Source organism: Passer domesticus, chromosome 2 (genome assembly GCF_036417665.1).
Source record: "Passer domesticus isolate bPasDom1 chromosome 2, bPasDom1.hap1, whole genome shotgun sequence".
Lineage (NCBI taxonomy): Eukaryota > Metazoa > Chordata > Aves > Passeriformes > Passeridae > Passer > Passer domesticus.
In genome coordinates, this window is record NC_087475.1 from 6,109,803 (window position 1) to 6,126,647 (window position 16,845).

The 16,845-nt window shown below is 44.0% G+C and overlaps 1 protein-coding gene and 1 long non-coding RNA gene across 2 annotated transcripts in view; both read left to right on the forward strand.

Moving 5' to 3' along the window:
• PDXK (pyridoxal kinase) overlaps positions 1–9,362 on the forward strand; it is a 45,854-nt gene extending 36,492 nt beyond the window's left edge. Inside the window, exon 11 of the mRNA XM_064406958.1 lies at positions 309–9,362. Coding sequence (XP_064263028.1) covers positions 309–421 — 113 coding nt within the window. The 3' untranslated portion in view covers positions 422–9,362. The remainder of the gene's footprint in view (positions 1–308) is intronic.
• Positions 9,363–11,954: 2,592 nt separating this feature from the next.
• LOC135295176 (uncharacterized) lies at positions 11,955–15,219 on the forward strand. The gene is made up of 2 exons (XR_010357197.1): positions 11,955–13,160; positions 14,414–15,219. It is a non-coding gene; the product is annotated as an uncharacterized LOC135295176 (long non-coding RNA).
• The last annotated feature ends 1,626 nt before the right edge of the window (positions 15,220–16,845 follow it).

The window sequence follows — 16,845 nt, forward strand, 5'->3', positions numbered from 1 at the left end:
TTTTTTTCAGCTTCCCTTGGAGTTCCCATCTTTCAGTTCGTAAGGAAATCTGTGGGTTCTCTGAGCATGTCTGTGTGACTTCCTAATTAACAGCAGAGCTATGTTTCTTTCCTGGAGAGAAGTGTGGAACAGTGGTGATAAGAAATCAGTGCTGACCTGGCTTTTCCACCTCGGAAGCCTCTAGCAGGGAGCAGTAAGGGAAAATGGGGAAGGGAGGCAGGTAGAGAAAATCGTGGGGTAACAGAACAATGTGACTTGTTTCTTGTTATACTACTGTTTTTAATGACATTCTGATGTCATCTTTTTAGTGCAAGCTGGAGAAGGAAACAAACCAAACTCAGCCCAGCTGGAACTGAGAATGGTCCAAAGCAAAAAGGACATAGAAAACCCAGAGATCATAGTGAAAGCCACCGTGTTATAAAGGCTCCACGTCTCCAATAACGCACAATGTATCGATGTCCTCATTTCTTTCCTGTAAATTGTAATATTTGCCTTAGATCTGTGACAGAAACCTGACTTTCATGAAATAGTGCCCAGCATAGGCAGATATCCACTCTCAAACATATGTGCTGGCCTTGCTCAGTTTCAAAACCAGAACAGTTAGTGTGCATTGAAGCATATTCCCAGGTATCCCAATGTCTGTCAGATTCACTTAGTCTGTGTGATTACCCAGGGCAAGAGAGCAATGTTCCTGCCTTGCCAAAGACTGTAGATGTGAATTTGCTAATGGAATGCTTGACTGACTGGAAAATGTATTTTAAGATGGCATCTAGTGCCAATGGAGCTGGCTCCATGCTCCCCTATCCTGGAGGTACCTGGTTACCTACCCTGGTATTCAGTATCTCAGCTGCTATGAAACTAAGCAGGGTTAAAGCTGCACACACAGTTCTGCTCGTGTGTAGGAGTACTTTGAAGATGTTTGGCATGTTCAGTACTCTGAAGTGACCTTGAGGTGTCATTCTTGTTGCTGATCTCTGCTCCTGTTTCTTGTCCATGAACAGCTGCACAGTCTCAGTTGTCACAAGTTCTGCCTGCTTATTTCTCATGTCCGTGGGTGCCCACGTGATTTTCCTCCAAAAGCTGCTCCAGAAACATCTTCATCAACAAGATCATGCCTTTATTCAGTACCACTGGTTAGAAGGGTGGCCTCTGAGGCCAGGTTTGATTCTCTTTTAACTGAGGGCAAAAGAGAAAGCAGCTCTTACCCTGGAGTTGGCTGCCCTGGTTTGTTCATTGTGGGTGGAGGTACGTAGGAGCTACATGGGCACTTCACATTAGTGAGCACTGCTGGCAGCCCTAGCAATGAAGCAATGTGGCAAAAGTAGGATTTTTGGTTTAGTAGGATTTGGTCACTGATTACCAAATGCAGTGAAACAGAAAAATTAACTTGTTCATAATGTCTCTGCAAGCAACACCAACTAGAGATTACAGAAATACATTATTATTATTATTATTATTAATGCACAATTCTGCTTGATAAGGCTTCAGAACAGGATTTTTAATTATTTCAGTGTCCTGTGGATCATAGCCCCATACTAAAGCAGCAGGGAGGTCTGCTGACAGGTATTGGACACTCTCACTTCTGTAGGATTTCTGTATGGGATCCCTGTTCTTGCTTGTCCCAAGGTAAAGTCTAGTGTTAAATCCAGATCAAGTTGAGGAGCTTTACTTGTCTCAGACTGCATAAGGGGATGGAAATTGCATTTCTGATTGATTTCTTCTCCTGCATTTGGAATTGAAAGTAAAAGAAAATAAATTATGTTACTTGAGAATTTAAGGAAAAAAAAAATCAGCAGGAATTTATCTACAAAATGGGACTCTACTGCCAGTTTTTAGTATCCACTGTAATGAAATAACTTTCTAGCAATAATAACTTTGGTGTTGTGCACAGTTACTAAAATCAGCAGTCAGTAACAGAGATAGGAGCTCATGGCTGCTACCCAGCCTGCAAAAAGATGTGACCTACCTTGACAGTGTGTACAAGTGTCTGATGGGAAGCAGTGAAGAGGGAGCCAGGCTCTTCCCAGTGGTGCCCAAGGAAGTGATAAATAGACTGGAGCACAAATTGAAATACAGGAAAATCCATTTAAACATTAGAAACATTTAATTCACTGTGAAGCTGATCAAACACTGGCACAGGTTGCCCAGAGAGGTTGTGGAGTCTCTGTTCTTGGGGATGCTCAGATGCTGACTGAACATGGCCCTGAGCACCCTCCTTGCTCACAGGCTGGAGCAGAGCATCTCCAGAGGTCCCTTCCCACCTCAGCCATTCCATGATTCTCTGAACACATTGAACAGCCTTTCCTTGCAGCACTGCATTTTTAAATTTTGTTCTCCCTGCAACACAAACTTCCAGATGGGCTGGAAAATGCTCATAATAATATTCCCCCCCCTTTTTAGATAAGCTACTGTTTGCTTGGTTCAGCTGTGCCAGGAAGACAATTACCTCTTTTGAGATGTTTGCTTTCAGCAAAGATATTTAAATACTGTAGCTGGTGACATGTTTCAGCAGTTGAACATGGAAAGGATTTTAACTGTTTCTAACATTGGTTAACCAAGTGCTGCATGCCATTTTCCAAACATAACTGTGAGTTTATTAATATCTTAAAATTAAATTTAAAATTTCATGTGGAAGTGTATAATCCCTGCTATTTTCTTAGGAAGGAGGGATCAACATCCTGACTCCCCTGCCTGTACAGACAATGGTCAATACTCTTTTAGTGTGTGAGACAGCACAATTTTATTTTGCCATTAAACAGACTTCACAAGAGGATTGAGAGCAAGGCAAGGGCTGTTTTCTCTGAAATAAAGAAGCTTGGAATTTGGGAAGCTTGGAGCTACCTTGCAAACAAGATTTTAATTATAAACCATTATGAACCATGATCTTGACATAAAAGACAAAGTGATATGTTTGTTGGAGCAGTTTATACCTGTCAGGTGTCATCTTTTCCCACTTCTTCAGAGGATGGATCTGTTCAGTAATTCACACCTTCCTTAGAATCTGTGACATACCCAAGTTAAAAAAAAAAGAATATTCATAGTAATGTGCTCAATTTGCAAAAGTTCCTATTTCACAGTAGCTGGATCCTGGAGCAATGGGCTGCTGGCTTCATCTGCTGGAGTCCCCGAGGGTTGCTCATGTGATACCTGTTTTAAACTCCCACTGACCTGATCTAAATGAGGTCAGGTGTATATCTTCAGTGAAGAATTGGGCTTAACACCTCTTGCCAGGAACAAACATCAGAAATTACCTGTAAATATATTCTGTAGCTAATGGTTTGTAGCCACAGCAGGCTGACAGGTATTTTTGAATGTCAAGGTACACATTTTTGTTTGTTTAGAGTTACACAAAGCTTGTGTGCAGAACAAAATTCAAAGGCTCAGCACAGTCCTGTCTAATATCCATTCCCTCCTCTCCTGCATATTACACCTGTATCTTTTCCTCAGTTCCTGCTGTCTGTCTCCTGCAGCTGTCTCAGTGTCAGACAGTGCCCACTGTTTATTTAGGGGCTTGGAGGAGCCTGACCAGCATTGTCTGATTCACTTGCAAACCTTTAGTTAAAGACAAAAAGTTAATCTAAACTAGTTTAGGTCCTAATTGATGACAGGAGAACAAGCACTTTAGCCCAGAGATGGAGTCTGTGATAATGGATAATCTTCCCTGGCCATCCTGGGAGCATGGAAGGTGGAGCCCAGCAGTGCAGCTGTCACCAGCTGGGGTCTGGTGGCTTCAGTGCCACCTGTGTGAGCTCAAAGACACAGGAGGCTTCTCATGCTGCAGCACTGGAGGTGTGGGAGAGGGGAATGCTTTGTGCCCTCACATTCTTTCTCCATTCTGGAATTGATTTGTGTCAGATCCCCTTTTCCTGGAGTGATTTGCAGTGCCTGTGGCCACTGCTCAAGTCCAGCCACTCGTTCTTGGAGCCACCTGTGCAGGAGAGACCAAAAGTTGTTTACAAACCATCTACTCTGGGCCTGGATTAGTCTCTACACACTGAGAATTGAGACCTGCACAAAGACATTGTGCTAAAATCAGTGCTACTCACACTGAATAGAAACACTTCAGAAACCTGCAGGATGAATTGTTAATGTTTGTGTGCTGATTTTTATCTCAGATGGGGAGAAATCCATAATCCATGTGTTATACAAAGAATTGGAGGACCAAGGTTTCCAGCTACTCATACTGCCTTTTGAGTATCTTAACTGTGTCTTGATTGGATGGTGTTAATTTGTTGTCTGAGACTGTTATGGTGATTGTATTGATTAATTTTATTTTAAAATATGTGGCAAGGAAGATTGTAATAAAAGCATCTACCTTTATTATACTGTGCACACACAAAATTGTTAGATCCTATTTTTAAATATGTTAATCATTTCAGAATTAAACAGCACAAGAATGGTTTGATAGTCTTGCTGAATAAACTGGATGTAATTAAATGTTTCCTTAGTTATGTCCTAGGATAGAGAAAGGGTAGTTAATGGAAGAGAGCACACTTGTGCCCTGTAATCATCTTACTGTAAGATGTGGATGTGCAAGTGAGTAACATCCTTGTTGTCTTAATTTATTTTTTTAAGAGGTTTCATGGGAAGAAAATCTCTGGCATTCTGCACCCTCCCTTGCATTCCTCTTACTTACATGTGTAGAACCTCCTTGTGTTGAGGTCCTACATATAAGTAAGGACCTCCTTTTTCCTGCAGACAAGGTGAGAAGAGAGGCTTGGAGTAAGAACCATAACTCATTTTGAGATCTCTTCCTTGTGCAGCATTTAACTGCACTCACTGATTTTTTACCTTCACTGTGTAGGGTAGAGCACACAGGGCTGTAGAGTGGGAAACAAATGTTCCTCATGTGGGAACAAGAGCTTCTGCCAGCACTCAGCAGTGTCCCTGCCAGCGTGGTGGTGTGCAGCAGGAGGAGAGCAGGGATCCAGGTTGAGGAGAGCAGGAAGTGTTGTGTCATTCCTCTTGTGTCCTGGAGAGGTTTGGTTTCTATTTATGCTGAAGAGAAAACCACCTCTCCCAAGTTAAGGTTCTTGTCCAGGTGAGGAATGCTTTTAAAAGCTGAGACATGTTACAAATTTTGATCATTAAAATATTTCTTCATAAAGGGAGATGCATCCCTTTTACATCCCCTTGCCTTACTGGCTCATTGGCTGTAGTCATTGTGGAATCCCAGGATTAGATATCCAGAGAGCTGTTCTTCCTGAAAGCACATGTTCTTCATGTTCCTGCTAAGTGAGAGCCTGCTGAGCAGTTCTGTAGCTTTCCAAAACACCTCCATTAGAGACATTTGTCAGCCATGGAAACTAAGCTTTGAGATGTTCAACCACAGCCCAAAAATAGCTCTTTCAGAGAAATGAGAACTCTCGAAAGTGCATTCTTGTCAATAAATGAGTAAACAGTGAGTTTGTACATGCGTGCAGGAGCAGATTTCAGGTACATCCCCGAGGTTCTATGAGGGGGAGTGTGCCCTGAGCAAGGGCTGCTGCTGTCAGGGCACTGCTTCAGGGGAGACCCAGCTAGTTCTCACCATTCCCAGAAGGGAGGAATGTGGTGTGGCATTCAGCAGGTAAAACTCCCATGTGCTTCACCAGGAATCCAGTGCCAGGTGACAGCCCCAGTGCCACCAGCTTGGTGCTTTTGCTGCTCTGGAGCAGAGGACCTGGAGGCAGGTGGGATGCTCCTAGATGGGCACACATTCCTGGCTCAGTGCAGGTAATGGTAATGAATCCCCCACGTGCAGAGCAGTGAATAAGGCAGCACATTATTCACAGAGAGAAAACCAGCAATATGAGAAGGCTGTGCCATATGTTACCACTGAAATCACACTTACCTATTGCCCTCGTGGTTGCATTGCTGTTTAGAAAAAAAAAAATCTGTGTGTAGAAGAGTGTAATTTATGTACTCTGTGTGTGTGTGTGTGTATGTTGAAGCTTTATTTGCAATGTGGTAGGGGTGGGAAACAGAATTTGGGGGGCTGGCTGAGTAGGCCTTCAGGATGTGAGCAGAAGGTCTTAAAGAATTATATTTTTATAGATTGTGCTGAAGCTTTGGGTCCCAGCCACACATAGCCTTTTCTTCCAGAGAAGTAAAATGGTTTGGAAAAGAGAGTCAGGTGGCTGTAATATTGTAGGGATAGTACAACCCCACCAGCCCTGGACAAACTGAATAACTTAATAAAAGATGCCTTTTTAAGTAATATTTTTTTAGTGCTGAATTGTTAAACAAAGAAATATTTATGAGCAAACTTTCTATGTACTTAAAGTTTGTGTGGTGCTTTGTACTGACTAGGTGGACCTGTTATTTGTTTACACATCTTAAATGATTGTCCTTGAGGTGTGTGTAGTAATTCAACTACTTCTGTGCCAGAAAAACAATGAAGTTCTGTGTAATAGCAAATGATTTAATTTCTGATGAAACTGTAGGCTTTCTAGTGTTTGTGTATTTTTCTGGTTGGCCATTACAAGTTGTATCCTTCCTGCAGTAAGGCTTCTACCTTGTAGAGAGAGGCAATAGGATGGTAGATAACCATTGTTTAAAAAGAAAACCCTAAATATTGCTACCTTATCCACTTTAAAATCAGGTAAGCTTTGTGGCATAAGCCTGGAATTTTGCACTGGAAAGAAGTTTGAAATACATCTAGGTTAGGTAAAAAATTTGGGATGGGTTTGTTTATTTAATTAAATAAGACAGGGAGGTCTTAAAGTGCTGAATAGCAACATGGACAAGCAAGAGCTGGAACAAAAATGGCTTGTTCCATTGTATGGACTGACCAGGCTCATTCACAGCTTGTGCTAAACCTGTGCACAGACAGCTGAACAAATGGGGAAAGTAAAGATTTTTTCCCTTGTAGTTTGTCAGCTGTAATAGCGTGACGAATTTCAGTTGTTTGGTCTGAATTCAAATTCATAAATACCTTTCAGGAGAGCTGAGCTACTGATAAAATCCCATTCAGTCAAAAGGCAAAGCTGTTCACAGGGTTCAAAGCCAGAACAGGATTTTTTCATCTTGCTAAGCATAGTGAGTCTTTGTTTCTTATGGCTGGGAGACCAGGGCTGAAGCACAACCGTCCAGATTAATTTTTTTGGTTGAACTTCAGGGTCTCTGTAAAAAACACAAGAGTCTGCATCATAAAGGAGTTTTTGGAGCATTGTCCTATGATAAATGTCATTACCTACCAGAGCAGTTGGTGATTTGGCAAAACTGAGCATCACTTATGTCCCTTTTAATTAACATGGCAGCATCCTCCTCACTCTTGTGAATAAATCACCAGTGCAAAAAGTAGAGGAGAATTTATCCCGAGTTTTCCTCCCGAGAGTTCCCAATTTCTGGATGTGTTAAAAAAGAAGCACTTCTGCTTTGCTAAGTTAGCAGTAGAAATGTCACTGAAATGAATAATGCATGGCTGAGGAGGGAGGCTGTGGCAGGGAACAGCAGTGCTGGGGGTTTGTTGTGCCTGGCTTTCCTCCCCCTGGGAATCTGTGGGTGCAGCATCCCTGTGCTGGTGGCAAAGGGACTGTTTTGCCTGCATCCTGCCGTGGGGGAAATGTGGAGGAGTCACTCTGAGCTGAGGTTGGTGGGGAGCTTTGGGTTTCTTGGGCAGTGCTGTCCCAAGGCTGTGGCTCAGCACAGCTCTTTGTGCACCCAAAAGCTCCTGGTGTGCAGTCCCCTGCTCTCCTGGCCACGGCATAACTCCCTTAGATTTCTCCTTCAGGCCATGGAGAGCTAAGAGACTCTGGAAGTGCATTATCCAGATGATTCAGGCTTGGTTTTTGTGCTTTTGGAAAGAAAGGTAGAGAATTATCAGCTGCTGTGGTAGATTTAACTTGTCCATCTCAGCTACACCACGAAACTGTGCCTGACCTTCCTCTCCCATCATCTCTGCTGTTCCTGATTTGTCTGTCCCCATAACAAGGGGCATGAAGGAGCTAAAATCAATGGGGAATTCATCCAGCCAAAACCCCTGAAGTTCTAATTTCCTTTAGTTCCCTTAAGCTCCTCATGCTGGAACAGATGAGTGCCCGTGCTAGAGAGGGTCTGGGCCAATGCAGCTGCTCAAAAGGAGGGAGAATGGAATTGCTTCTCCCTGGCAGTGAGGTGCTGGCTGAGCAGGACCTAACCCTGCAGAGCTTCACAGTTAATGGTAAAGAAAAGAAATCGTTGTGAGTGAAGTACTTGAAAGAAGAGCTGGTGATGCAGTAGTCAGTTTGGTGTTCTCAATCCATCCCATCCCCTGTGTAGCAAAAATATTATAGTACTGAAAAATTTGGTGTGGCTGTTCTTAATGATCTGTGTGGTGCTTGTGCCTAGCAGAGCAGGAAATAGCATGGAATAAATCAGTGCTCCAAACAGGGAATGTAATGGGGAGATCCAGCTGGAGAAAATGTCCAGTTTGTTTTCACAGCACTTGAACGGTGTCAGAGTTGTCCAGGTCTGGCTCTTTTCCTTCCCACCCCCTTTAAGCAAGGAAAAAATGACATCAATAAATCCATAAATAAATAAGGGCAGTTTCCTGGGAATTTTTGAGGCATTATTATTCATTTTCTTTGACAGATTGATAAGACTTTCCAGCCCAGAGGTCTCTAGTTCACAGGGGGCTTCCAGAGGTGTGATGGAGCCTGTCACAGCTGGCTTGGAGCACAGTCCTTGGGACACAGCTGTGACAGATGGCATTGGGATGCCACCTGCAGGCACTCCTGTCCTGCATTTGGTGCAGCACCTGCATTCACATGCCTGGTATGTGCAAGGTGTGAATAAATGCCCTGGGAGGGAGGAGGAAACTGGGGCTTGCTGCTGGAGCTGCAGTGATGGGAGGAACCCCTGGAGCATTCAGCACCATCCAGTGACCCTGCCATTTTCTGTCAGTGTTTGTTGGTGCAATGCATCCCCTTTCAGTGTTTTCTTTCTGGGAGATTGGGAGCCCATATTCTGCTTTAAATTCTTTTATCTGGCTGAATGTGGAAAACTAATCAAGATTGTTAAAAATGCAGGGGAGGGATAGCTATGAATTTGACTAGAACCTATGTGAGTAGAGAAATATGAGATTTGTCTCTAATTCATTAATAATTTAGAATTGACCAAATGAGTGCCATGTCTTCAACGGGCAGTAGCAGCTGGAAGAGGCCAATATTTAGGGTTTTTGCCCAAAGCACATTTAGCCCTGCTCTACTGTTTAGTGAAAATGCCCAGTGCAGATGCCACCAGAGCCTCATCTCATGGAGTAATGCTGTAATAAAGAATGTGGTTTTCTTGTGCAAGTCTTGACCTCTTCTTATGAAAATAACACACAATTCAGTATTTTCATGGTGTATAAGTGAAATGTAATTTTTTTTTTTTCAATAAAATACATTTCCTTTCCTAAACACGGGTCTCTGGTTTTTTCCCTTGGTGATGTTTCTCTTTCAACTCTAATGGAGCTTTGGCTTTTTGTGTCTTCTGAAGCCTGACCTTGCATGATTTCTTTTTCCTGTTGAGCTCCATGAGGAATTCCCTGTTCAGCCCAGCTGGCCTTCTGCTCCACGTGCTTGACTCAAAGTGGAATCATCTGCTCCAGTGGTTCTAAAAGGTGGTTCCTAAAGTCTGACCTACACTTGTGGGCTCCCTAAAATCTCAGAAGCAGATTCTGAGTGGACTCCATTAAATCAGCTCCCTGCACAGCCTAAAATTTGCTCTCCTGCAGCCCAGGGTAACAACTCTGCTGTCCTTTTTTCTCATTACACTGAATATTTTTCTCATTACACTGAAAATTTTATACTCTGCCATTTCACAATCGCCGTGGCCATGGCAGCCACGAACCACTAGATCCCCAAAAGTCCTGTGCTAGCCACAAAGAGCAAGTCTAGGAGGGCATCTCTGCCACTTGTCTCACTGGGTGTCTGTGATAAGTTATCTCCTACAAAAGTCAGGAATTTCCCAGATCTGCTCATCTCAGCAGAATGACATTCCCAGCTGGTGTCTGGGAAGTTGAAATCTTGGGATGAAGGTCCAGAAACTTCTCCTAAGTCCCTGTAGAGTAGCTCATTGATGCTGGGCCATCAGTAATGAACACCCACTACAAATTTCCTGTTTTCCATCCCCCCCAGTCCCCACTGCAAGGCTCTGAACCGCATCATCACTAACTGCAACCTCATCACAACCTCTCCCTTACACCCCTCCTGAGCCTGGACCCTCCATCCCAGCACTCCCAACGTGAGATGCATTCCAAGTCTCACCAAAACCAGATATCAGAGCTCTGGCAGCTGCCCAATGCTTCCACCTCATCTGCTTGTTTCTCCCATTTCTCACACAAACAGCAGCAGGGGAGGGGTCTGAAAAGATTTGAATATTTTAGGGGAAAGGGCTGAAGCTGCTCCCTCCTCACAGCCCTGTGAGAATGAGCAGTGGGGGCACTCAAAGAGCCACTGCCAGAGGTTGGCAAGAAGCAGGTTTTAATATGAATTTAAGAGAGTGCAACTTTTATTGGAGTTCAGTGGCAAAGGTGACTCCATTACTTAGGCCATGGATGAAGCACATGTAAGAAAATCAGATTAGAGTCAATTTAGGATGATTTACACAGAGACCAGAGATGCAGAAGGGTTAGGGGGCAAGGGATATGGGTAAAAAAGATAAGGATGCAGAGGGGGTTAGCAGCTCTTAATCATCAGCTAATTTAACACTTAAAAAGTGACTCAATAGGATTAGCTACAATTATAACAGTGACTAAATTATAGATCCATGATAACAATGATATCACAATCAATTCACATGGGTGCACACAGGCAAAGATATGCACACAGCAGGTTTTATACAGAGATGTGTACAGAGCTCCATCCATCTCCTATGGATGCTCAGGGCTCCATCCACTCTGGAAGTGCTCAAGGCCAGGCTGGATGAGGCTCTGATCAACCTGGCCTGGTGAAAGATGTCCCTGCCCATGGCAGGGGGTTGGAACTGGATGATATTTGAGATCCCTCCCAACCCAAACCATTCTGTGAGTCTGTGGTATCTGTATATATCTCTCTGTATCTGTATTTATCTGCATACCCCATGGGGTCTGTGAAAAACACGGAATGTCTCCTGAATAAAAGGAGGTCACTGGGGCAGCCAGGACTTTCCTGAGCCAGCTGGGAGAGCTGAGGATCAGGAACAGGGTGAGAAAAGCTGCTCTTGCTGTCCCCTTGGGACAGGTTTGGATGGTGCAGGGACCAGACAGCCAGGGGGAACAAAATGCAAGGAGGAAAATACTCAGGAGGTGGGTGTGACTCCGGGGAGAATTTTTGGGTGTAACTCAGCTGCTGAACAGGGAGTTTACCTGCCACAGAAGGGCCCATTCTGCCTTTGAGCTCTGTTCATGCCCCGGGAGTGCTGCTGAGGGTGCAAGGGGCTGGAGGCTCACATTCCTGTCCCAGCCATGGACTGGGACTGCCCAGAGCCCATGGAGCAGGCTGGTTAACCCTGGTGGACTTCTTTTCACCCCTGTTTTCCTCTGATAAATAAGTTTAGTTGCAAACACAGCAAAAGATCATTACAGGCCACATAACCAAGAGGAATTTCAGTGAAATAACAAAGGCTGCTACCACCTCCCCATCCCATTGCCCCCCTTTAATTCCAAAGACTGGCCTGAATAACAAGCATGAAGCATGAACAGAAGGGTAATACAGGAGGCTGGCAGCCTTTAGATTCGGGCTGAATTATGAGTCAGGTCCCACAAAAGGCTTCAGGAGGGCTGGAAAGCCACGGCATTATTCATAATGCTCATTAGCTGCCTGCTAGGACAAAGGCAATTAAATCTGCTGTCAGCAATACCTCAGCTGCAGGGAAACCAGGGAGGGATTTAACATCTCCCTTCACTGGTACCAGCATCCAGCTTTCCACACCTGGGTCCTGGCTGATGATGCAGCATCAGCACATTCAGGTGCCTTCTTCATTCTGGGCTCCTGCTGCTGGGGTTTTTGGGCTGTGCTGGTGACCAACAAGGCTGTTGGAGTGCAAAACCCAACTTCATTAATGCTGCTAAAGGCTGGGCTTTGTGTTTAATATTGAAGTGACAGTTTGCTAAATCACTACTAAAAAAAAAACAAAAACAACCCAGGTGCCCTTATCAATAAGAGCAAACACACCCAAATAACCTAAGGCACACTTTTAGAGGTCAGCTGTGTTATTCCCTGGATCTGAACAGTTCTTTAGTACTCTTGAGGCTGTTTCACCCCCTTGGCACAATTCAGGCTCTTGCAGCAGACAGTCAAGCAGCACTGGCCACAACAGAGGTTCTTTGGATGGGTCAGGGTGACAGGGGCAGGGACAGACGAGGTTTTCAGGGGTGTGTTGCAATTTCCACCTGCTGCTGGTTAAATACTCATGGTTCAGAGCAGCTGAGGGGTGGGTTTAGTGCAGGGCACCCCAGAGCTTTCCCTCCAGCTGCCAAGGAAGCCCACAGTGAGTTGTTTCAATGAGCTGATCCTGCTGGAAACCACAGCCAGCCAAGAATGGGATTGCTTTGCACTGGGATCAGTTCCCTGAGCCACCAGGCTGCCAGGAATAGAGCAGGGGCAAAGGGCTGGAAGGGGGGCACAGATATTTAAGAAATTGCTTGGGACCTTGTAAAGGCAGCTAGTGAGATCCTCACTTCACACTGACAGATTAGTGAGGTTAAGGAGTGGGCTGTTCCTGCCTTTCTCTTGGCACCAGGGACATGGGGATTTTGGAATGATTCTGGAGGAGGGAGGTGACTCCCCCAGCCCTGCCTTTGGAGAATATTCTGAGAGTCTGGGTGGATCTGACTGACCCCACCACACTCCACAGGGATTGTTTTATTAGTGGCTTCCTGCAGAGAGAGGAAGGCACGAGGTGACAATGGTGAACAGCTGGGAAATAGCTGCTGGTTTATTAGAGCAGCAGGAAATGTTTGACTTCGCCTTTTCTAAGAGCTGTGATGGCCAAACCTGGGCTAACCAACCCTGAAAAGAACCCTGGCAGGGGAATGGATTCCCTGCTCTGTCCCAGTGCTCCAGGCAGAGGGAGCTGCTCCCTCTCTGCTCCCCGTCCCCAGAGACCCCCAGGAACCCCCCAAATATTGGGCTGCTCTTCCCCCCTCTGAGGTGAGGGGTGCTCCTCACTGCCTGAGGTAGAGGGTTGTGAATAAACCCAAGAGGTGCCTGCTTGGAAACCCAGAATTGTTGCAGGTGAGTGGGAAAAACTTTTTGAAATAAGGGCATGGTGCACTGGAAATGAGCAGGAAAATATCCACAATGTTAATTTGACAAAAAGTGCAAAGAGAAAAAAAACAAAGGCAGTTTTAAATGGAAAGAAAAGTCTGAGTTTTGTTTCCAAATGTTCAAAATAAAATTACCTTTATTGTGGTGTATTTAATGTAAAAAATTTAGCTTTAAAATGTATTATACATTTTAAAGTATTTATATAATTTATATTATATATGATTAATATATGTATGTATCGACAATATTATTCATTAATAATATAATTATTTATTGACAATATTTATTTATAATTTATTATTTAAATTTATTATTTATTTAAAGGCTGTAGAAAAAAAAAACAGGGGAGTTATTTGCATTTTTCTGGTCTATCATGGTAGTGCTGCACTCCCTCCACGCACCCCAACTGGGCAACCCTTCCAAAGCAAAGCAGGACAGTGGAGTTTCTTTCCTCCTTGCTAAAAATGGTCATCCCCAGGCCAACCCCACCTACCCTAAAGTGGAATCTAATAAATCTCACAAACATTTGAACTGAAGCTGGTGAGTTTTCCCCTGAGAAGTGAATGACTCTTCCCAGCCAGAAGAGAAAATTTTCCCCAACTGACTGAGGAAATTGCCCCAGACTAAACAAAATTAATCAAAAATGGGCCAATTCTCACTATAATAGAGATGCAGAAACACAGGAGAAATCAGAATAAAGTAAAAGGTTCCCCTCCTTTTGAGACAGAGAGACTCAAGGGAGCTATCAGGTATGACCTTGCTGTGCAAAGCCTGCACAAAGCTGCCCAAAGCTTCACCCCCATGTCAAATCCCAGCTCCTGGCTGGTGCTGCTGTGGCAATGCTCAGCTCTCCCCTGGGTGCTGGCTACTCAAGAATTTCAGGCTGTGCTTCAGCAATTACTGGGTCTGATCCTAAAGTGCTGATTTTGAGGACACAGGACAGTCCTGGGTGCTGTCCTGAGCTGCAGCATGGAATGAGAGCTGGCTCTTGGGAAGCCCTTTTATCCTTCATGCATCCCTAAGTGACATTTTTAATTAGGTGCTACGTGGGGGCTTGCAAAAGGCCAAGGAAAGGCTGAGAGAGAAGATCTGCCACTCTAAAATTAGGAGACTCAACCCTCAAAGCATTACTTCATCATCTCAATGATTATAAATAGATTTTGGTCTTGATTTATTACTAAATGACTGGGGTTTTCTTCATCATTTTTTTTTTCTGGAAGGCTCTTACCCCACCTCAGAATTGTGAGATCAGCCTGGGAAATCTTTTATGAGCCCTGGGAGGGAAGATGGAGAGCCACAAATCATCCCAATTTACATCATCTTGCCAGTGCCTGTGTGAGCCCTTGGGAGTTTCTTCACAGATCCTTATTGTTACTTGGATCAAGAAATCACCCAAACCTTAGGTTTGCTGAAGCTAACCCTGACAATCTTCAATAAACAAAGCCAAAGGGAGTTGGAGATTGGATATCTGGGACCTTAAATTAATGACCCTTCAAGAATGTTGGAGTAACCAGAAGACGGAGAGGAGATAAAGGCCTGGAAAGCTGGAAACTCCCCTTTGAGAGGAAGATGATGAAAGGACTAAAGAATGTGGGCCAGATTAGCATGAAGAGCAAGAGATCAGGACACCTCTTGGAGCTCTCCAATTCAGGTTTTCCATACTCAGAGGATGGTCATCAAAAGCTGACAGCAAGGCCTGGGATGAAATTCCTCACTCCTCAAAGCTCCACCCTCACCCATTGAGAAATACCAAGATATTTGAAGTGTTTAACTGAACTCGAGGGGATTTTTTAACAGGAACACTTTTATGTATGTAATCCTTCCTACATATATCTCTATTTTTTTCCTTTGTGTGTGTGCATGTGTTATTTGATTGAAATCCCTATAGCAAGAATAGTATAAACACTGGGATCTCAGCTCTATAATTAAATCACTGTTGTGACTGCAGTAAATCCTATTGATTCCCTCCATAAATGTTTAGTCAATGATTAAGTGCTGCTAAATAAAGTTTTTTAGATAAAAACTATTGATGAAGTCTGAGTCTAAGGCTATACCTAGCTCGTCTAAGCTTTATCAGGGGTTTAGAGGGTAAAGGAGGGTCCTCTCTGATCAATGGGAGGGTTGCCTTTGACCTTTTGCATCTTCAGTGTGTGTGTAAATCATGCTAAGCCAATTTTAACTCAAGTTTCCTTTGTGTGCTTCATCAGTGTAGTAAGTAATAGACTGACCCTTGCCATCAAATTTTGTTAATCCCCACTTTTACAAATTCATATTTAACCTCCTTCTGCTAATACCTTTGATGGTGAAACTTTGAGCAACCTGAAACCACTGATGCATAACAATTCAGCAGAGTGGGCAGGATGGCAAGTGATATCCCTGATTCCTTACAAAAGCATGGAAGGAATCCAAGTCCTGAGCCCTCAGGAGAGTGCACTTGTGATGGCTGTGGAGGAATACCTGAAGGTGGCCAGGAGGAAACTGAATTGTTTGTAAAAATGTTAGGCAGCCTAACATTTTACAAACAGCCTAACATAGCCTTGTCACCTCCTGAAGAATGATAATAAAAGGGAACAAGACCTAAAGGAAGAAATAGGAGGCAGGAAAGCAGCTGAGTTATCACTGGCTTTGAAAACTGGGCAGAAGAAAACAGGGAGAAAAGGAGAAAAAAAATGAAAATTTGGAAGGAAAGTTTGAGGTGATGAATATCCAGGGTCCTAATCCCACAGACACTGCACAGATTAGAGAAGTAACATCCCCTGAAGGATGGATGGAAGCATACAGGGGCACCCTGACAATAATAAAATGGGGGAAAGATGAAGCCAAACTCAGTATAAAAACAGGAGAAACCACAGTGGGAGAATCAGAGCCCAAAGCCCACCCCATTCCATCTGATAACAAGCAGGGTGACACCCTGCATGGTGGAACAGATGAACTGGAGTGAAGAGAGCACATTAAATCCTTGAGTGAGCTCTCCACAGCTGGTACAAATGCTGCCTGAACCCAGGCTGTGCATGATATTCCCTCTTGATATTCCCATTTCAGCAAGTGTGGATCACGACATGCTAAAGGCAATAATTAACAGCCCCTGCTGTACTCAAACCTCAACTCAGAGGCCTGTGTTTGCTTCTTTCTCACCCTTTGTGGGATTATTTGGCAGCAAAAAACTCCAATCCATTGTTCAGCACTGCCTTTCCCTCATTCCTGAAATTCCCTAGGTTTGTTACCTTCTCCAGTAACAGCCCCCAATGAGATAATAACATCCCAGAGGGTCCCAAGAGTATTAGACAGTTACAGAAAAGGGAAAAGAATTGCAAGTCATGTTCCCTGAGTTTTGCTTTTATCTGTCAGTAGAGAGCAGCATTAATGCAGTTCTTTGTCCTTGTAATGTTGATGTAGCCTGAATTTAAATCTGAATTTTTATATTCCTGCTCTCCCGTGGCCACCCTCCAGCTTTACCAGGGCAAGTGTGTGTATTTTGGGGCAGGGATTTAAAACCCTGTTGCCAAGCCCTGATGTGTATTGCAGCTTCTCCAGCCTCAGAGGGGTCCCTGCCTTCTCTCTTTGTGCAATCACCTTTGCCTGCTGAGGATGCATTTGTTGTCAGGCACTGGTAATTCCTATAAGGAGAATTGAGATCTTGTTCTCCTTGAGT